The following is a 22,687-nucleotide window of genomic DNA, read 5'->3' on the forward strand; positions in this document are numbered from 1 at the left end:
GACCTCCTGCCTGGCAGCTCCAGCCTCAGCATCCTTCTACCAATATATTCACAGTCTCTCCTCTGAACACGTCCAAACCACCTCGATCTGTCCTCTCTGACTTTATCTCCGAAACATCTAACATGAGCTGTCCCTCTGATGTCCTCGTTCCTGATCCTGTCCGTCCTCGTCCCTCCCAAAGAGAACCTCAGCATCTGAAGCTCTGCTGCCTCCAGCTCTGCCTCTTGTCTTTTCTTCAGCACCGCTGTCTCTAAGCTGTCCAACATCGCTGGTCTCACCTCCGTCTCCAACACCTTTCCTTTCATTCTTGCTGAGACTCTTTTATCACACAACACACCTGACACTTTTCTCCACCCGCTCCAACCTGCTTGCACTCGCCTCTTCACCTCTTTTCCACAGTCTCCATCGCTCTGAACCGTTGACCCTAAGTACTTAAAGTCCTGCACCTTCTTCACCTCTGCTCCCTGTGACCTCACCGTCCCACCTGGGTCCCTCTCATTGACACACCTGTATTCTGTCTTACTGCGGCTGAGCTTCATTCCTCTGTTTTCCAGAGCAGACCTCCACCTCTCTAGATTTTCCTCCACCTGCTCCCTGCTCTCACTACAAATCACAATGTCATCCGCAAACATCACAGTCCGTGCAGAAACCGTTCTTCTTTATGACAGTAAATATATGACAGGAGTAAATATAAGAGGCTCTCTGCTGGTGTTGATGCTCTAACATCAAGCTAACCCCGTCCTCCTGCCCCGTCAGTACGAGCTGGAGATCTCCCGGCTGAAGGAGCGCCTGCGGGCGTCCGGGCGGCGTCTGGAGGAGTACGAGCGGCGGCTGCTGGCTCAGGAGCAGCAGATGCAGAAGCTGCTGCTGGAGTACAAACACCGACTGGAGGACAGCGAGGAGAGACTGAGGAGGCAGCAGGAGGAGAAGGACAGCCAGATGAAGAGCATCATCTGCAGGTATGGACTGACTCCACCCCTCTGGGCTACACAGGGCGGAGAAACTAAACACACCAAAGATACTGCTGCTGCCGGTACTGTTGAGCAACGCAGCTTTTTAAAGACCGCCATTTTCATCTCTGAGATATTTAGATGACAGTTTGGGAACTTTTTGATGATAGTTTTTGATATTTTTTCAACATTTTGGGAACATTGATGATGTTTGGGAACATTTTGAGATCATTTCGATGATATTTTGGGGAACTTTTTGATGATAGTTTGGGAATATTTTTAAGTTTTTCATCATATTTTTTCGTTTAAATAAAATACAATAATGGTCAAGTCCCTTTCTATATTTTTTTATTATACTGTATGTCAACAAAGCATTTTATTTGGCATATGGCACGAAATAACCGGACGCAGGATGTATTTTTAATTTCACTGGATCTTTAAGACGAACAAACTGACGGTTTAATTTAGGAAACATCCGATGGACCAACAGTCCAAAGAGATTTAGTTTACTGTGACATAAAACAAAAGAAATCCTCACATTTCAGAAAGTGCAGCCAGAAAATGGTCGGTGGTTTAACTGATGATCATCTACACTTTAGATAAAAAAGTTATTCTTTCCATCTTAAAGAAATCGGAACTCGTATCAATCCAGTCATCATTTCGGGTTATTTATGGCTCCGTGTGCAGAGGAGGACGTGTGATCATTGTTTACCTGTGTGTGTGTGTGTGTGTGTGTGTGTGTGTGTGTGTGTGTGTGTGTGTGTGTGTGTGTGTGTGTGTGTGTGTGCGCGCAGGCTGATGGCGGTGGAGGAGGAGTTGAAGCGGGACCACGCAGAGATGCAGGCGGTGATTGAAGCCAAACAGAAGATCATCGACGCTCAGGTACGGGCAGGCCGCAGGTCACACACCTGCAGCTGCATCAGTCACAGCTGTGAGCCGCTGGTTGCAGCTCGCCGCTTCACAGGAAAGTTACTCTGACGTGAAACGAGCCGATGCGGTTTCTGTACGGCAGTCCTGCTGCTGGTCGGACAGGAAACCAGCGGCTTCACGTTTACTTCCTGTTCTCTGCCTCTCATCCACTCTTCACTGATTTCAGGTCATTAACGGATGTGAAATAAACCAATCAGGCAAGTAGTGACTGTAGCCCCGCCCCCCTCCCTCACCACCACCCCCACCACGCTGTTTTTCTTTTTTTTTTTTTATTTTAGAAAAACGCCGTCAACAAAGAGCGCCAACACACCTGAGCAGCCAATCACAGAGCAGATATGCAGTTTGTTTCAATAGTGCTTCGACAAGTTCAGTTCTAAAATCAGCAGAAGCTCCAGTGGACTTCTGCGAGCTCAGCGCTGAATGACTGTTCACTGGATCAGTCGGGCATTTGTGCTTTAAATGAGGCGTCTTTAACGTCACTGCAGACAGCTAATTATCTAATATACTGTGATGAAACGCACTGTTACCGACCTGAAGCTGAACAACTCGTCACACGATGATGATGATGATGATGATGATGATCAGATCGGGGAAACTCAGTGAGTGAGGTTGTTGCTGTGGGTTCGTGTTTAATATTTATCTATCAGCTGACAGATGTGAGTTCAGATGCTGGTGTGTTGAGCTCTGAGCTGGTTTTATTTCTGTTTGGCTGCCCCCTCCCTTCACCCCCTCCTCCCTTCACCCCCTCCTCTAACCGGCAGAGCTTCGCTGTCTGTTGAGACGAAACGAGGCCACTGAAGGTTTAATCGGCTCAGAGGCGGCCGCTCGGACCGCTCCGGTCCACGAGAGTCAGAACTCGGAGGTTCGGGTCTGACTTCCTGCTGAAAGGCTGCGGCGGAGCTTCGACCTCAACACTTCTTTGTTTTTAGTTGTGTTTGTGTTTTCGGCTGCTGCCCTCAAACTTCCTCTGGATGGTTTCCACTCCAGTCTGTTTCCTGCTGTCGGGTCCAGGTCGCATCACAGCAGCGGGCTTGACTCTAAGAAACTCCGTCTCTATCTCTCACCTTAAAGTTCTGTTAGCTAGCCCGTTAATACTGACGTCATATCGGTCGTATGGGATAATCAATGGACTGTTGTATTAATATTTTAATGGACTGTGTGCGCAGTTTAAGAATCCCTTAAAGTGGACGTTTAATTCAGGAACAACTTGCAGCTGTTTGGTAAATAATCCTTTAAAACTGGTTAATCTTTCCATGAATTAACTTCTTCTGGAATACATTACCTCCCCTGGCTTTAAATGTATCTGCTGTCTCAAACAGGAATCAACCAAAAGCCCTTAAAACTGACACTTACTAAAATACCTTTAATATACTATAGTTCATAAATTTATGAACGACTACATTTGCAGCTTAACTGAAAAATGTATTTGCTCTTAAGATAAAAAAGTTATCTGTAAGGTCCATTCTCATTTAAAGCAAAACCCCTCAAATATCATTAATTTGCATAAATTAAAGGGTTTTTAAGGGGTTTAGTTTTTCAAATTAAGAGCTGTCTGCCAAACACCTTAGAAACCTTGTATCTCCACTACAATTTAAAGTTAAGTTCTGCAGGTTTGTTAAGAAACTTTAACCTTTATAAAAGTGAATCATTTCAACCTTAAAATGCATTAAAGAACAATGTAACTGAGGTCTTTCTACATGTTAAGGGAATAATAATGAATAAAATAACAGACTAATATATTTAAGGGGTCAAATTCACTTAAAATTAAGATGAAATTTCTAAGGTATTTTCAACACCTCCCTGAGATAACCCATTCAGAACTTCATTTGATAATCTACCAATTTATACATCTTAAAAATCCCTTAGTTTGTCCCCGATCTGGTCTTTCAGAAACCGCTTAATGTATTACAAGCTATTAATCCACTATATTTAACCTGAAGAAGAATCCATTTAAATCTCAATTTGCAGCTGAAAATATTTCAGAACGAAAACCAAAATCCCTTAAGTTCAAGGCGTTATTAAAGTCTTACTTTAATAACACTACTAATTAAGTGTTTAAGGGTTTTAGTTCTTCAAACCTCGCGAGGAAACTCCGATTTCGTGCTGCGATGTGTTTTTAACCCGACAGCCAGATTTTCACAAGCCCCTCGTTGTGTTTCACACCTCTCTGACTTCCTGTCCCGCCCCCCTACCTGTCTCTATCCAATCAGGAGAAGCGGATCGACTCCCTGGACGCGGCGAACTCGCGGCTGATGGCGGCGCTGACGCAGGTGAAGGAGCGCTACAGCACGCCCAACCTCCGCAACGGCCTGTCACCCACCAACCCCACCAAACTGTCCATCACTGAGAACGGAGAGTTCAAGAACAGCAGCTGCTGATTGGCTGAGCAGGACGCGAGAGGCGGGGCCTAAACTGACTGATTTAAATGTATAAATACGAGTGTAAATACTGAAGGCTCGACCTGTTCGGTGTACAGAGAGTGTGTGTGTGTGTGTGTGCGCGCGCAGCGAGGAAGAAATCAAACACTCGACTTTTCTAACCAACTTTTTTATCGTTTTTATTTGAATCTTCTGGTTTTTGTTGTCGAGGCTGAAGTTCGTTAGTTTTATTTTTTCTTTTAGAGTGGACTTTGTTTTTTTTACCTGCCGGGTTGTTTTGGGTTTTAATTTATTCTTCCAGGTCGCCCCCCCTTGTTGCTGAGCTACTGAACAGACTCCTGTCGGATCAGGGTCGGAGGTCACACCCTGTCTGCTGGCCACGTGTTAATAAAAGCTGCCTGAAAGTCTGTCGTCTCGTTTCTGTTGTTTCCGTGGCGACAAAGTCGGCGCAGCAGCCGCCTTCAAGGAAACGGTTGATTTTAATGTTTCACACAATCTGACGGTTTAGAATAAAAAGTGATTTTAAAGTTTGTTTTGAAGCTATTTTGATTCTAATAAAGTCATTTTTCAAGCAAATCAGATATTCTGCTTCTCAGACGTGAGTGTTTGTTATAAACTGATTATTTTGGGGGTTTGGATGAGGAACAAACGTATTTTAACGATTCGTTGATTAACTGAATATGAAAATAATCATTTGTTGACTAAAGGTTTTAGTTTTTGTTCAGAATTAATACTAAAGTTTCCAGTTGCAGCAGACTTAATGCTACTTTCTGATCTGCACAGGAGGACGGCCGCGTCTCAGCCAGTTACTCTTCCTCAGATGAAGGTGTTTGTGCTCGAAACGTTGTGTCCACGTCGACTTAAAGAAGGAGGCAGAAGAGATGTTTCGACTTTTTGTAAAAGCTTCAATTTTCCAACTGCAGCATTTCAATGCTGCTTCTCAGTAAGATATATTTTTTTGATACATTTAACAATTTTCCTAAACTCTTAACACGCCTAAAACACACAATTGGTAAAATGGTTAATTTCATGCTCAAAGTCACACATCGTAAACTAAACCCCCCAAAACTAAATTTTCAAAATACAATAATAAACTAACATTAGACACTGTGTCTAACAAAACACTGCAAACATGTTTTAAAATCAAATCATTTTTCAAAACACGAACACGTGTTCTCTTCCAACAGCAACATTTAGTCAGTCGTAACAGTGACAGAGAAACACTATCAGCAGCTGAAACGACAGAAACTGCAGTCTTCTGTGAGTCAGGTCTGCCCTGATACAGCAGACAGCTGTTATTGATCACAGATTGAGTTCTGCATCGTAGTTTCTTCTGAAGCCTCTACATCGTTGTTTCTGTTGGGTTTAGTAAATGCAGGCATATTGTTCCTTTTCCACACGAGATCAGCCCAAAGAGTTCTTTCAGAACATGTGATCATGCGACTGAAACACCTGAGTGCGGTTCCTGATGGGAATCAGCTGCGATTTATATATTTGCATAACTGCAATCAGCTGTTTCTCATTAGCAGTGGAATAAAACACAGGGAATATATTTGTGTTTCAGTTCACAGTATGAACAGCTGTTCGCTTTGACTTTAGCCTGTATAAGTTACGTTCAGAACACGATGTTCTCTGTTCTGACATACAGCTTGAAAGCGTTTGTAAATCTGACTGTAAAGTTGTTTTGGTCTTTGAGCTCGTGTGTAAAAGAAGTTCAAGGGTTTTAAATCGGTGTTAACTGTGTGCATTTTGTATCAAAGCAACAAGACGTGTGTTAAGTGTTTAGCCTACACAGACGGACGCTGTGCTAAATGTTCAGAGTTTAGGAAACTTGTTAAATGTATTGAAAAAACTGTTACAACATCACAGGGTTTTATAGCCATTCATTTACTAGAATAAACCTTTGAATACCTGAATAAGAATTCCTTAAATATTTTATGTAAATCCCGTAACGCCTTAAACTCATTAATGATTTCAGATTAATTATATATTAAGTTCAGGGAAAGCCGTGAACCTCTTTAAGTGTACTTAAAAGTTTAAAAAACATTTCAAAAGTCCTTAATTAGGAGTTTAGTAGCCACAGATAAATAAATCTGATCAAAGTAAACACCTTCATCCAGGTTGGTGTGTTTTTATGGGTACATTTAGGATTAATACAGGGGATTTTAATTCTTCCGGAAGTTGACTTCAGGTTTTATTTTAAGAGACACCACCGGAAGTAGCATGTATAACTCTCCTAACTTAACACAGCAGGTGAGTTTAACACTGACACGCCGTCGTGTGTTTTTGTCGGTATTTTCCGGCTGTTCTGTGACGGAGTCGTTGTCCCGCAGGTGTGTCGTGACGTCACCATGGTCCTCAGGTACCTCCTGTCCGCTCTGATTAACAAAGCTCAGGTTGTGGAGAAACTGTCCGAGTCTCTTCCGGTCCGCAGCGCGGCTCGGCTCGCAGCCCGGGCCGTGCTGAGGGCGCAGCAGGCCGGCAGGGACGCCGCGGGCCGGGCGCTGAAGTCCCGGACGGTCCGGCAGATCCGACAGGAGGCCGCGGAGGCTCCGGGAGGGCTGGGAGAGCTGAGCCGGAAGGCCCGGAGGATCCGAGACTCCCTGCTGGAGGACGTTAAGGACGGTGTTAATGACGCGTCCCGACAGATCAAACACAAGAGGAAATGATGATACATCCACCAGGAACTATCAAAAACTAAGTGATGGACAAAAAGATATTTTGAATGAAACAATGTGAAAATATCATTAAAAATGTCTGACTTTATTTGTTGCTGTGTAATACTCCATTACAAGTTAAAGTATAAATACTACAGTGTAATATCTTACTCAAAAGGTCCAGTGTGCAACATTTAGGAGGAGCTATTGGCAGAAATGGAATATAATATTTGTAAGTATGTTTTCATCAGTGTTTAATCACCTGAAAATAAGAATCATTGTCTTTTCGTTACCTTAGAATCAGCCCTTTATATCTACAGAGGGAGCGGGTCCCCTTCCGTGGAGGCCGCCATGTTGCACCGCCATGTTTCTACAGTAGCCCAGAACGGACAAACCAAACACCGGCTCTGGATAGGGCAGTTTTTTTGAGGCTTACACGGCCATCGTAGTTTCTCGCTTGGAAGGGGAGGGTGAGGCGAGCGGTGTTCAAATGGTTGCAAACTGCAATTTCACCGCTAGATGCCACTAAATCCTACACACTGGACCTTTAAGTAAAAGTACAAATACTAAAGTGTAATATCTTACTTAAGTAAAAGTAGAAATACTACAGTGTAATAATCTATTACAAGTGAAAGTACTAGTGTAATACTTTTACAAGTAAAAATCCAGCTTTCAAAATATTATATAAGTAAAAGTAGCAGTACTACAATGTAACACACCATTAAAAGACAAAGTCCTGCATTCAAAATAATATAAAATTAAAAATACTACAGTGTAATATCTTCCTTAAGTAAAAGTAGAATACTACAGTGTAATACTTCATTTCAACTAAAAACACTACAGTGTAATATGCAATTACACGTAAAAGCCCTGCATTCAAGATCTTATTTAAGTAAAAGTAGAAGTACTACAATGTAATACTCCATTAAAAGACAACGTCCTGCTTTCAAAATATTAAATATGAAATTAAAAATACTACAGTGTAATGTCTTACTTAAGTAAAAGTAGAAATATTACACATAAAAATTCTGCATTCAAAATCTTAAGTAAAACAACAAATACTACAGTGTAATACTTAATTACAAGTAAAAGTAAAAATACTACAGTATAATACCCCATGATAAGTAAAAGCACAAATACTACAGTATAATACTTCATTTCAAGCAAAAATACTACAGTGTAATCTCTTACTTAACTATAAGTAGAAAAACTACAGTGTAATATCTTACTGAAGTAAAAGTAGAAATACAACAGTGTAATAATCTATTACAAGTGAAAGTATTAGTGTAATACTTTTACAAGTAAAAATCCAGCTTTCAAAATATTATATAAGTAAAAGTAGAAGTACTACAATGTAACACACCATTAAAAGACAAAGTCCTGCAGTCAAAATAATATAAAATTAAAAATACTACAGTAATATCTTACCTTAAGTAGAAAAAGTAGAAAAACTACAGTGTAATACTTCATTTCAACAAAAAGTCCAGCATTCAAAATAATAAATATAAAATTAAAAATACTACAGTGTAATATCTTCCTTAAGTAAAAGTAGAATACTACAGTGTAATACTTCATTTCAACTAAAAACACTACAGTGTAATATGCAATTACACGTAAAAGTCCTGCATTCAAAATCTTACTTAAGTAAAAGTACAAATACTACAATGTAATACTTTTACAAGTAAAAATACTACAGTGTAATATCTTAAGTAAAAGTAGAAAAACTACAGTGTAATACTCCATTACAAGTAATAGAAGAAATAATAATGTAATATCTTACTAAAGTAAAAGTAGAAATACTACAGTGTAATACTTCATTACAAGTAAAAATACTACAGTATAATACCCCATGATAAGTAAAAGGAAAAATACTACAGGGTAATACTCCATTAAAAGACAAAGTCCTGCATTCAAAATATTAAATATAAAATTAGAAATACTACAGTGTAATATCTTACTCAAGTAAAAAATAAAAGTAATACTACAGTGTAATATCTTACTCAAGTAAAAGAAATACTAAGAGTAATACTCCATTACAAGTAGAGAAAGTAGAAAATCTACAGTATAATACCCAATGATAAGTAAAGGCAAAAATACTACAGTGTGATATCTTAAAGTCTTAACTATATAGTAGAAATACTCCAGTGTAATAACCCTTTACAAGTGAAAGTATTAGTGTAATACTTTTTCAACTAAAAACACAAGTAAAAGCCCTGCATTCAAGATCTTATTTAAGTAAAAGTAGAAGTACTACAATGTAATACTCCATTAAAAGACAACGTCCTGCATTCAAAATATTAAATATGAAATTAAAAATACTACAGTGTAATGTCTTACTTAAGTAAAAGTAGAAATATTACACATAAAAATTCTGCATTCAAAATCTTAAGTAAAACAACAAATACTACAGTGTAATACTTAATTACAAGTAAAAGTAAAAATACTACAGTATAATACCCCATGATAAGTAAAAGCACAAATACTACAGTATAATCTCTTACTTAACTATAAGTAGAAAAACTACAGTGTAATATCTTACTGAAGTAAAAGTAGAAATACTACAGTGTAATAATCTATTACAAGTGAAAGTATTAGTGTAATACTTTTACAAGTAAAAATCCAGCTTTCAAAATATTATATAAGTAAAAGTAGAAGTACTACAATGTAACACACCATTAAAAGACAAAGTCCTGCAGTCAAAATAATATAAAATTAAAAATACTACAGTAATATCTTACTTAAGTAGAAAAAGTAGAAAAACTACAGTGTAATACTTCATTTCAACAAAAAGTCCAGCATTCAAAATAATAAATATAAAATTAAAAATACTACAGTGTAATATCTTCCTTAAGTAAAAGTAGAATACTACAGTGTAATACTTCTTTTCAACTAAAAACACTACAGTGTAATATGCAATTACACGTAAAAGCCCTGCATTCAAAATCTTACTTAAGTAAAAGTACAAATACTACAATGTAATACTTTTACAAGTAAAAATACTACAGTGTAATATCTTAAGTAAAAGTAGAAAAACTACAGTGTAATACTCCATTACAAGTAATAGAAGAAATAATAATGTAATATCTTACTAAAGTAAAAGTAGAAATACTACAGTGTAATACTTCATTACAAGTAAAAATACTACAGTATAATACCCCATGATAAGTAAAAGGAAAAATACTACAGGGTAATACTCCATTAAAAGACAAAGTCCTGCATTCAAAATATTAAATATAAAATTAGAAATACTACAGTGTAATATCTTACTCAAGTAAAAGTAAAAATACTACAGTGTAATATCTTACTCAAGTAAAAGAAATACTAAGAGTAATACTCCATTACAAGTAGAGAAAGTAGAAAATCTACAGTATAATACCCAATGATAAGTAAAGGCAAAAATACTACAGTGTGATATCTTACTTAACTATAAGTAGAAATACTCCAGTGTAATAACCCTTTACAAGTGAAAGTATTAGTGTAATACTTTTACAAGTAAAAATCCAGCTTTCAAAATCTTATTTAAGTAAAAGTAGAAGTACTACAATGTAATACTCCATTAAAAGACAACGTCCTGCATTCAAAATATTAAATATGAAATTAAAAATACTACAGTGTAATGTCTTACTTAAGTAAAAGTAGAAATATTACACATAAAAATTCTGCATTCAAAATCTTAAGTAAAACAACAAATACTACAGTGTAATACTTAATTACAAGTAAAAGTAAAAATACTACAGTATAATACCCCATGATAAGTAAAAGCACAAATACTACAGTATAATACTTCATTTCAAGCAAAAATACTACAGTGTAATCTCTTACTTAACTATAAGTAGAAAAGCTACAGTGTAATATCTTACTGAAGTAAAAGTAGAAATACTCCAGTGTAATAACCCTTTACAAGTGAAAGTATTAGTGTAATACTTTTACAAGTAAAAGCCCTGCATTCAAAATATTATATAAGTAAAAGTAGAAGTACTACAATGTAACACACCATTAAAAGACAAAGTCCTGCATTCAAAATAATATAAAATTAAAAATACTACAGTAATATCTTACTTAAGTAGAAAAAGTAGAAAAACTACAGTGTAATACTTCATTTCAATAAAAAGTCCAGCATTCAAAATAATAAATATAAAATTAAAAATACTACAGTGTAATATCTTCCTTAAGTAAAAGTAGAATACTACAGTGTAATACTTCATTTCAACTAAAAACACTACAGTGTAATATGCAATTACACGTAAAAGCCTATGCATTCAAAATCTTACTTAAGTAAAAGTACAAATACTACAATGTAATACTTTTACAAGTAAAAATACTACAGTGTAATATCTTAAGTAAAAGTAGAAAAACTACAGTGTAATACTCCATTACAAGTAATAGAAGAAATAATAATGTAATATCTTACTAAAGTAAAAGTAGAAATACTACAGTGTAATACTTCATTACAAGTAAAAATACTACAGTATAATACCCCATGATAAGTAAAAGGAAAAATACTACAGGGTAATACATCCTGCATTCAAAATATTAAATATAAAATTAGAAATACTACAGTGTAATATCTTACTCAAGTAAAAGAAATACTAAGAGTAATACTCCATTACAAGTAGAGAAAGTAGAAAATCTACAGTATAACACCCAATGATCACAGTGTGATATCTTAACTATAAGTAGAAATACTCCAGTGTAATAAACCTTTACAAGTCTTACAAGTAAAAATTAAAATCTTATTTAAGTAAAAGTAGAAGTACTACAATGTAATACTCCATTAAAAGACAACGTCCTGCATTCAAAATATTAAATATGAAATTAAAAATACTACAGTGTAATGTCTTACTTAAGTAAAAGTAGAAATATTACACATAAAAATTCTGCATTCAAAATCTTAAGTAAAACAACAAATACTACAGTGTAATACTTAATTACAAGTAAAAGTAAAAGTATACTACAGTATAATAAAAGCACATGATATAGTAAAAGCACAAATACTACAGTATAATCTCTTACTTAACTATAAGTAGAAAAACTACAGTGTAATATCTTACTGAAGTAAAAGTAGAAATACTACAGTGTAATAATCTATTACAAGTGAAAGTATTAGTGTAATACTTTTACAAGTAAAAATCCAGCTTTCAAAATATTATATAAGTAAAAGTAGAAGTACTACAATGTAACACACCATTAAAAGACAAAGTCCTGCAGTCAAAATAATATAAAATTAAAAATACTACAGTAATATCTTACTTAAGTAGAAAAAGTAGAAAAACTACAGTGTAATACTTCATTTCAACAAAAAGTCCAGCATTCAAAATAATAAATATAAAATTAAAAATACTACAGTGTAATATCTTCCTTAAGTAAAAGTAGAATACTACAGTGTAATACTTCTTTTCAACTAAAAACACTACAGTGTAATATGCAATTACACGTAAAAGCCCTGCATTCAAAATCTTACTTAAGTAAAAGTACAAATACTACAATGTAATACTTTTACAAGTAAAAATACTACAGTGTATTATCTTAAGTAAAAGTAGAAAAACTACAGTGTAATACTCCATTACAAGTAATAGAAGAAATAATACAGTGTAATATCTTACTAAAGTAAAAGTAGAAATACTACAGTGTAATACTTCATTACAAGTAAAAATACTACAGTATAATACCCCATGATAAGTAAAAGAAAAAATACTACAGGGTAATACTCCATTAAAAGACAAAGTCCTGCATTCAAAATATTAAATATAAAATTAAAAATACTACAGTGTAATATCTTACTGAAGTAAAAGTAGAAATACTACAGTGTAATATCTTACAAGTGAAAGTTTTAGTGTAATACTTTTACAAGTAAAAATCCAGCTTTCAAAATCTTATTTAAGTACTACAATGTAATACTTCATTTCAACTAAAAACACTACAGTGTAATACTCCATTACACATAAGTTATGCATTCAAAATCTTACTTAAGTAAAACAACAAATATAAAAGTGTAATATTCATTACAAGTAAAAGCAAAAATACTATAGTATAATACCCCATGATAAGTAAAAGTAGAAATACTACAGGGTAATACTCCATTACAAATAATAGAAGAAAAACTACAGTGTAATATCTTACTAAAGTAAAAGTAGAAATACTACATGTCCTGACTGGTACAGGTATAATGTACTGCATCTGAGATATAACAGATAAGATAATATTTCTACTATTTTTTACATTTTGTGCTAATTAAACACTGCAGTACATTAGTTAAAATGTAAGTACATTTAATTATCATCATCTGCTGTTACTCTGAAAGACAAACAAAATTTCTCAAAAGTTTCTCCTCCGATTTAAACCCTAAAGTGAGTTTATGGTTTAGTGATCAGTGCGCATTTGTCCACCACGTGACCACCTGTCAGACTCAGTATGAATCAACACACCTGAGGAAGATGACCAGGGGCGCCTCACCTGAACCAAATCAATTCAACAACCCCATGACTGGACTCTGTACTTCATCTGTTTCACATTACTTCCTCTCAAATGTAACAAATAATGTGTTTAGCAAATAAAATATCACAGTCATTTAACTATTGATTAATTAGGAAACACTCACCAGGTGATGGAGAGTCACCTGGAAACATTTGAGGAGGTTTTATGGTGAAAAATACCAAAGAATACACACATATCTCCTGTAGTAGTCCCTATACTGTTCAACATGTCACACCAGCCAATTACTTAATGACCTGTCAATTGCACAACAAAGGCCACGCCCACGCTGACGTCACACCAATCAACTCTTAATTTCCTTTAAAACGTCTAAAATTCTGTGACGTTATTATGAACAGTGTACAGTACTGTACTTAAATACAAATTTGAGGTACTTGTACTTTACTTGAGTCTTTTCATGCCACTTTCTGCTTCTACTCTAGAAGAACTCTTGTTCTATTTTTTTACTTCACTACATTTATCTGATGGCTTTAGTTACTTTAGAAATTAAGATTTTTTCATACAAAACATATGAAGAGTTTATAAGATATGTTTTGTTATAAATTAAACTCCCCAACAGTTTGTACAGCTGGAACAATTAGTCGATTAGTCGATTGACAGAAAACTGTTTTGATGTTTGAAGTCGTTTCTCCTGTAAATCCCTTCCTGGCTGCAGCTCCTCAGATGTGCAGATCTGCTGCTTTTCCTCTGAACGACTGTAATAACTGTGATGTTTGTTAATAACGTCGAGCTTCGACTGTCGGTCGGACACGACGACACGGTGAAGGCGTCGCTTTGGGCTCTGGGTCGTCGTGACGGCGTTTCTCACTGTTTTCATGAGTTTTCCAAACCGATCGATCGATCGATGGATCGACGGAGAAAAGAATCGGCAGATGGATCCAGAATGAAAAGCATCATCAGCTGCAGTCCGATACAAACCGGTTCAACATGAGCTCCAGCTCCACCAGCTGCAGCAGCAACATCCTGCTTTACATTAATGCACGAGGAATAATAACCTGATGATAGAATATATAACAGCACAGCAGCCACAGGGACGCTGCACTGCTTTAATACTTTAAGGACTTTTTCCTGATCACACTCTCACACTTTCACTGCAGCAGAGTGTTTTACAGTGTGTGTTAGTACTTTTACTGCAGTAACGGACCTGAGTACTTCTCCTCCACCTCTGCTTTTAAATATTGTTTCAATTTCACTCTTAGACATTGTCTGTGTTGTTCTGTTTCCTTTTTAATGTTGAAGTGTTTGTAAGCATTTGCCTCAGAGTATAAATTGTGCTATATGAACCTTGCCGCATTTTCATTGATGTTATTAATTACAAACAGACATTCTCCTGCTGTCACATGTCAAAATGGCCCATAAAAAAGTTCTGCATGTGTTGTTGCTGCTGCTGTCAGGATTTTAAGTCACCAGTTAAATTTTTTATATTTATATATATTCATATTTCATATATATTTTATATATATTTATATTTCTCTCTCCTCTATAGAGTTGATATAAAGATAAGCTGTACCTGTATCTACATGTTTTCAGGACACAACCACATGTCCTGACTGAGCGAAACCAAAACTAACTCTCTCCTATTTATTACATAATATTTGATATTATTACAGAACATTTTACATAATATATTGTGAATGATCTTTATGTTGATCCAAGATGTTTTTTACACTCAAGCCGTCACTTTAAAGCTGTAGTTATCACCTCGTACTACAGTTTATATGACAGTACTTCTATCTGTTCTGTGCTGCTGCTGTCAGGATTATAACTGTCACACTGCTGCCCTCTAGTGTCTGCAACAACACACTGCGCCTCCACCTGATACTACTACTACTACTGCTACTAATACTAATACTGCTCCAACTACTGTACTGCTGTTACTGTGTAGAACAGATCCTTCACACTGCTGCCCTCTAGTGTCTGCAGGTACACACTGACTCACACACAAGACCTCTATTACTACTGCTGCTGCTACTGTTACTACTATTACCAGGCAGTACTACTACTACTGTGGCTGCTGCTTCTACTGCTCCTAATAATACTAATAGTACTTCTACTTATGTGCTGCAACTAACTGACTTGACCATTATTATAAATTCAATTAGTGATTTATCATCAAATGTCTCAAAAACCCTAAAATATTCAATTTACTGTCAGACCATGTTCAGAGATGCCGCCACCCAGGAGAACCACATCAATCTTGAGGAATATACATCATCAGTGACATCATACAGCAGCAAATGTGTTGATGATGTGGTGATCACAAAGACAAAAAAATCCTGAATGAATGGAGAGGTGAGGGCTCTACTCAGAGCCAAAAAAGCTGCCTTTTGGTCAGAAGACAAGGAAGCATACAACACTGCTAGAGCATGACTGAAAGCTGGCATCAGTGAGGCAAAGCAGAGACATCAGGAGAGACTGGAGAGAGACCTCAACACCAACACCATCAAAGGTGTGTGGCAGGCGATCACAAACATCACAGGCTACAATAGCAGGAGCGCCCCCATCATGTGTGAGGCCACGTTGTAGATAATTGGCATATTTTCTGGGGAAGACCTGGTCTGATTAGGAGAGACGGCATTCATCCCACTTTGGATGGAGCAGCTCTAATATCCAGAAATCTGACCGAGTTTATTAGTGGACCTAAACTGTGACAACTCAGAGTTGAGACCAGGAGGCAGAGATGCAGTCCTACACGCTTCTCTGCACTTCCAGAGCAGTTACCCAACCAAAACTCCTTAGTGACGCTGTCTGCCCCCCAACCACTTAAATTAATAAAATCTAAAGTTAACAGAAGAGGAGTTATACATAAAAACCTAAACAAAAACGCTGAAATAGCACAACAAAACAGGAGAATTAAATGTGGACTCTTAAACATCAGATCTCTGTCATCTAAAGCTGTACTAGTGGACGATTTAATATCAGAGTATCATTGACTTATTTTGTCTTACTGAAACCTGGCTGGGTCATGAAGAATATGTTAGCCTAAATGAATCCACTCCGCCCAGTCATATTGATACTCATGTTCCTCGAGGCACCGGCCGAGGAGGTGGAGTTGCAGCCATCTTCGACTCAAGCTTATTAATCAACCCTAAACCTAAACTAAATCATAACTCATTCGAAAGCCTTGTTCTTAGTCTTTCACACCCGACCTGGAAAACACGACAGCCAATTCTATTTGTTATAGTGTATCTCGCTCCTGGTCCTTATTCTGAATTTTTATCTGAATTCTCAGAGCTTTTATCAAGTTTAGTCCTTAAAACAGATTTCAATATTCATGTGGACGTTGAAAATGATAGCCTTAGTACTGCGTTTATCTCATTATTAGATTCAATTGGCTTTTGTCAGAGTGTACATGAAGCCACTCACTGTTTTGACCACACCATTGACCTTGTTCTGGTATACAGCATTGAAATTGAACATTTAATAGTCTTTTCACAGAATCCTTCATTATCGGACCATTATTTAATAACTTTTGAACTGCTATTACTGGACTACACGCCATTAGGCAAAAACTCCTACTCTAGATGTCTATCTGATAGTGCTGTAGCTAAATTCAAGGAAGCAATCCCATCTGCATTTAATTCAGTGCAATGTCTCAATATAACAGAGGGCTCCTATATTAATTTCAGCCCCTCCCAAATTGACCATCTTGCTGATAGTGCTGCAGGCTCACTGTAAATGACACTCGATTCTATCACTCCTCTAAAAAAGAAGATAATAAAACAAAGAAGGTTAGCTCCATGGTATAACCCCCAAACCCACAAATTAAAGCAAACATCACGAAAACTTGAAAGGAAATGGCGTTCCAACAATCTGGAAGAATCTCGTTTAGCCTGGCAAGATAGTCTCAAAACATATAGAAAGTCCCTCCGTAATGCCAGAGCAGCCTGCTACTCATCATTTATAGAGGAAAATAAGAACAACTCCAGGTTTCTTTTCAGCACTGTAAACAGGCTGACAGAGAATCACAGCTCTATTGAGCCATGTATTCCTATAGCCCTCAGTAGTATTGACTTCATGAGCTTCTTTAATGATAAAATGTTAACTATGAGAGAAAAAATTCATCACGTCCTGCCCTCAACCGATTTATCTTCAAACACAGGAACCTTAGAAACAACTGTAAAACCTGATATATATTTTAACTGCTTTGCCCTTATCTACCTTCTTCAGCTAACTTTGACGATTAATTCGTTTAAGCCATCAACCTGTCTCTTAGACCTCATTCCAACTAGGCTGCTTAAAGACGTTTTACCCTTAATTAGCACTTCTTTACTGGATATGATCAATCTGTCTTTACTAACAGGCTATGTTCCACAATCCTTTAAAGTAGCTGTAATTAAACCTCTTCTTAAAAAGCCCACTCTTGATCCAGGGGTTTCAGCCAACTACAGACCTATATCTAACCTTCGCTTTCTTTCTAAGACCCTTGAGAAAGCTGTTGCCAATCAGTTGTGTGACTTTCTAAATAACAATAGTTTATTTGAGGATTTTCAGTCAGGATTTAGAGTGCATCATAGCATAGAGACAGCACTGCTGAAAATTACAAATGACCTTTTAATTGCATCAGACAATGGACTTGTCTCTGTACTTGTCTTGTTAGATCTTAGTGCTGTATTCGACACCACTGACCATCACATCCTATTACTGAGACCGACTGAACCGCACTAAGCTGGTTTGAATCCTATCAATCAGATCGATCTCACTTTGTACATATTAACGATGAATCCTCCATGCATGCCAAAGTTAGTCATGGAGTTTCACAAGGTTCTGTGCTTGGACCGATTCTGTTGCCACTGTCGCCAGATGCTTGCTCATGGTAGGATTTGTTGGGTCTCTGTAAATAATATTATAAAGAGTACGATCTAGACCTGCTCTATAGGAAAAGTGCAACGAGATAACTTCTGTTATGAACTGGCGCTATATAAATAAAACTGAACTGAATTGAATTACCAGAAGAGCTTAACACATTTTATACTCGTTTTTGTTGGGACTCAACAGATGAATTCATTCCTTTGTGTGACTTGAACTGAATATTAGGAGAGCATTTGAACTCAATTGGCCAAACAATTGGCCAGTCTGACCTATGACCCGGATGTCAATAAAAGGGGTCAGCGGCCACTGTTCTGTATCTTTTCTCCACTCTTCTCTCCTCACCAGGACCTGATGGTTTGCTGAATCTCGTGTGGTCTACTCGGCGCAGATCCACTGACGAGAGGATAAAGGATTAGGCCGCAACACAGGCGCCTGCCTTCGTCTTAAGATTTCTGGTTAATTCACCGCTAACCAAGAGAAAGCAAACTCCTCCTGGCTTCTTCTACAGGGCTGCTGCTCGGCAGCTACCACCACCGTGTAATCTGCTCGGAGCAGAAACACCGAACCAAACTGCAGCGACGCGAGAGCCTGCGTAAGATTCCTGCAACCAAGTCTAGTTTGCAGCAGCAGTCACCACACAAAGCCTGCCAGCTAACTTCACATACTAACAGGAGCATGAAGCAAGTTAATGCCGAGCTGTTAACTCTGTAGGGACAACAAAAGACGGCGTGACCGGCTTCCTCCGACCTCTACAAGCGGATACTGCACAGCAAAAGACTGTGTTCTCTTACTTAATTTTTATTAGTCTATTTGGTTAGGGGTGCCAGCCAGGTCTCTCTCCTGGCACTTAAGATTGGTCTGTCATGTTTTATAGTAACCTCACATAGGATGCAGACCATCAAAATGTACACCCTACCATTGAATGACCACAACCAACAAAAACACCACAAACACAAGATTTTAGTGCAAAACCAAAATATTCATATATTTAAAGACATTCACAAAACAACCCAAAATCCCAAAGTCCACAAAACAAAGGATAATCCAACTCAAAACTCCACTACGGGTTTTCTTTCACACTTTTTTTTTTAGTCCAGATACATTCTGTTGCCCAAAGAGAAAAATAAAGATTAGGTTCAGTTCAGTTTGTGAATGTAAACAAAATTAATTCAGTTGAGCAACGAAACAAACAAAAGAAAACTTCAAGTAAAAGAAAATAGTTTGTGCACTTACAAAGTCAGTCAGTCTGAGAGTCCAGTCCGGGTTTTTGCTGCTGGGTTGTGGATGTTTGTCCGGCTTCCGCACACAACAGCGCAGAGTGGATCTGGAGCGACTCGGGAGAATGTAGTTCAGGTGACGGCAGATGAAAAAACGATTCGCACGGGATTAAACGACCTTCCTACTGTATGTTTTCACCGCACAACTGAGCGTGTTGCTCCGGCCAATGCTCCCCCACTCCCAATGGCAGATAAACGGAAGAGAGTTGAATAGTGGCGCGAGCTGGGAACGAATCGATGAGTAGAGTGTGAAAATGGGTGCTTCCGGGGTGTAACCAGGTGGTGAAATCTGGTGACGAAATCCAGGTTGTCACAACATGCTTTCTTGTTTCTGACAACGTGGGTTCATGCTCGTGCACGGGAGACATACGGAGGCACAACAAAGAACACACACACATTCCTTTTGTTCTGCAGTTTAGTGTGTTTAGAGTTTTTACTTTACTTTGTTTTAAATAAATGCTTGTGTTTAATTATGCTGGTTTCTTTAATGTTGCACAAGAGTGAGTCATTTGCCAACCTCTTCTCTCTATGTTGAACTCCAAATCCTTCAACCTGCTAGCTATTGGTGGTAACTCTGGTTATAGTTATTAATTTAATTTGTTCCAAATTGATAGTTTGGTGTATTTTATGAGAATCAATTAATCGGCTATCATTTCTCTTCTTAAAGAAGAGTGGTGCCCCGAGGACTTTATTCATTAAAGTTAATATTTATGAATATTTTTGATAATTCTGATAGCCATAATTAATTGATTGCACCTACACAAGTTGGTGCCCCTTTAACTTTTGTGAATCCCAACATTTTGATCTCCCCAACAAAGAGTCAGCTGTAAAGTCTACTCCGCCTCCAGAGGTCCGGAGACTGTCAGCATCCACAGCGGATGTGAGAAGAATCCTGCTGAGAGTGAATATGAGTGAAGCTGCTGGGCCTGATGACATCCCTGGCCGTGTACTAAGAGCATGTGCCAACCAGCTAGTTGACGTCATTACTGACATTTTTAACATATCACTGTCACAGGAGAGTGTTCCCACCTGCTTCAAGACAGCCACCATCGTCCCTATACCAAAAAGGTCTTCAGTGTCTAGTCTAAATGGTTACCGCCCTGCAGCTCTCACCCCCATTCAGATGAAGTGCTTTGAGAAACTGGTTCTGGACCAACATCCCAGCCAGTCTGGACCTTCACCAGTTTGCTTTCAGAGCCAACAGATCCACATAGGATGCCATCTCCACTGCCCAGTCTTCACACACCTTGAGAACAACACCACCTACATCAGGATGCTGTTTGTTGATTTCAGTTCAGCATTCAATACAGTCTCCCCCATGAAACTGATTGGAAAACGCAGCACTCTGGGCTTGAGTACCACACTCTGTAATTGGATATTGGACTTCATTACAAACGGACCCCAGACAGTTGGGCTTGGCGGTCACACCTCCTCCACTCTAGTGCTCAACACCGGAGCCCCCCAGGGATGTGTGCTCAGCCCCCTCCTGTTCACGCTGTACACCCACGACTGCAGCCCCCGACATGGAGATAACTCTGTGGTGTAGTTTGTGGACAACATTACTGGCCGGATTATAAACAACGATGAGACTTCATATCGGGAGGAAATCAACAATCTTGCAGCGTGGTGCACAGAGAACAACCTGCTGTCTACATCAGTGGAGCTGAGGTGGAGCAGGTGAACAGTTTTAGGTTCCTGGGAATCAGCATCACGGAGAACCTGACATGGTCCTCTCACATCTCCACCTGGTAAAGAAAGCTCAGAAACGGCTGTATTTCTAAAGGAAAGTGAAGAAGGCTAAATCCCTGTGCCAAGTTCTTCTTAACTTTTACAGAGGAGCAACAGAAAGCATCCTGACTGTACACACCACAAACTGGCATGGCATGTGCACGGCCCAGGACCGGAGGGGTCTGCAGCGGGGGATTAAACCCCCCCCCCAGCCACAGCCTGCTCACCCTGCTGCCGTCTGGAAAGAGATACCGAAGTATCGGCTGTCATACCACCAGACCACAGAGCAGCTTCTTCTCTCAGGCTGTCAGACTAAATTCATCCTCAGCACTCCACCATGTAAAATAGCTATATTTCTATTACTAATTATTTATTCACTAATATACTGTATATAATTTTTGAATGCAATGTTTGTTTTTGTGACTAGCACAAAGGAAACTGCAACCCAAATCTATGTTCACCACCCTGTGTTGTAAAATGATAAATAAATCTTGTATGTTGTAGAAGTAGTAGTAATATTTGTTGTAGCAGCAGCTGTGGGCCTATTTGTTTTTATAAAATTTACTGTATTGTATTAGTTACAGTAGAAATAGTATTTGGATAATTTTTAGGAGTACCAACAACAATGCTAGTAATACTAGTCATTTACTGTTGTGTGTTTTTATCCACTAGATGTCACTGTGTTTTTTGACCAGCAAGATAAGCGTTAAGAGCATCATCATGTCGTCATGGCGACTATCGTTTGCATCATCTGGATATCCCTGCACCTTCTCTGACTAACCACAGGGTGGTGGTGTTTCTCTGTGATGTTTAATGTCAGCACCAGCAGCAGATGCAGGCATCCACCAAATATGATAAACTTTCATTTGAAATCTATCACACAGCCGTGGTGGAAGAGCTGATTTACTGGTGTGGCACCTTTCTAACACCGTAAAGAGACTTGTAATGTCAGACATGTCTTGTCTGGTGATACAGCTGCAATATGTTGTCATTCTTCCAGCAGTTTTTCATGCTAAAGATGATCGAACTCTTCAGAGTTATATCATACATAATAGAACAAACATCCCTTAAAATAATATTAAATGTATCCTTAAGCTTCTTAAAGGAACAGACTGATGTTGGTCTGGTTTGGTTTGACAGTGTTATTCAATCTGAAGGAGATTTGAGAAAGGTTTTCAGAAAGTATCAAATAAGCACATAAGCTGCAGTTTGTCTTTATAGTTTAAATTAATAGAACTGAAGGCAGCTCCAAAAAAATAAATAGAGATGGAGATAGTACTTCATTATATACTTGAGCATTATATATTTGGACAGCTACAGAGAGAGAGAGGAGTTGATGAGTGTGTACAGCAGCAGATATGAATCTGTTCTCAGTGGTTATTAGGACTCATAAAAACTGTTGCCAGCGAATCAACACTTCCTTTCCTGCAGCAGACGGGCTGTGTGGGTTTCTGCTCTGCAGC

The 22,687-nt window shown here is 37.9% G+C and overlaps 2 protein-coding genes and 1 long non-coding RNA gene across 11 annotated transcripts in view; 2 read left to right on the top strand and 1 right to left on the bottom strand.

Moving 5' to 3' along the window:
- Positions 1-4,665, top strand: part of rasal2 (RAS protein activator like 2) — an 86,978-nt gene extending 82,313 nt beyond the window's left edge. For 7 of the 8 annotated variants that reach the window (XM_044219688.1, XM_044219685.1, XM_044219686.1 and 4 more), the window contains 3 exons: positions 757-959; positions 1,745-1,832; positions 4,091-4,665. In XM_044219688.1, the coding sequence (XP_044075623.1) occupies positions 757-959; positions 1,745-1,832; positions 4,091-4,258 (459 nt within the window). In that variant the 3' untranslated portion in view covers positions 4,259-4,665. Of the gene's footprint in view, positions 1-756; positions 960-1,744; positions 1,833-2,046; positions 2,595-4,090 lie in introns of those variants that run through there. The other variant, XM_044219687.1, reaches the window with a different exon arrangement.
- Positions 4,666-5,003: 338 nt separating this feature from the next.
- On the top strand, positions 5,004-7,024 carry LOC122886981 (protein NCBP2AS2-like). Of its 2 annotated transcripts, none has more exons than XM_044219771.1 (2): positions 5,004-5,201; positions 6,592-7,024. In XM_044219771.1, exons 1-2 carry the CDS (start codon positions 5,019-5,021, stop codon positions 6,925-6,927), a joined length of 519 nt encoding a protein of 172 aa, XP_044075706.1. In that variant the 5' UTR covers positions 5,004-5,018; the 3' UTR covers positions 6,928-7,024. The 2 variants fall into 2 exon arrangements, with proteins under 2 accessions (XP_044075706.1, XP_044075707.1); XM_044219772.1 differs by lacking the exon at positions 5,004-5,201 and adding an exon at positions 5,222-6,511.
- LOC122886991 lies at positions 6,684-19,878 on the bottom strand. Its single transcript, XR_006380448.1, has 2 exons — positions 19,453-19,878; positions 6,684-6,864 (listed from the first exon to the last, which is right to left on the bottom strand). It is a non-coding gene; the product is annotated as an uncharacterized LOC122886991 (long non-coding RNA).
- Positions 19,879-22,687: the final 2,809 nt, after the last annotated feature.

The sequence above is a fragment of the Siniperca chuatsi genome, linkage group LG13 (genome assembly GCF_020085105.1).
Source record: "Siniperca chuatsi isolate FFG_IHB_CAS linkage group LG13, ASM2008510v1, whole genome shotgun sequence".
Classification (NCBI taxonomy): domain Eukaryota; kingdom Metazoa; phylum Chordata; class Actinopteri; order Centrarchiformes; family Sinipercidae; genus Siniperca; species Siniperca chuatsi.

Coding starts and splice junctions, on each gene's coding strand:
- LOC122886981 (XM_044219771.1), top strand. CDS start 5,019: ATGCTACTTTCTGATCTGCACAGGAGGACGGCCGCGTCTCAGCCAGTT. Junction 5,202..6,591: donor CATTTCAATGCTGCTTCTCA/GTAAGATATATT, acceptor GTTGTCCCGCAG/GTGTGTCGTGACGTCACCAT.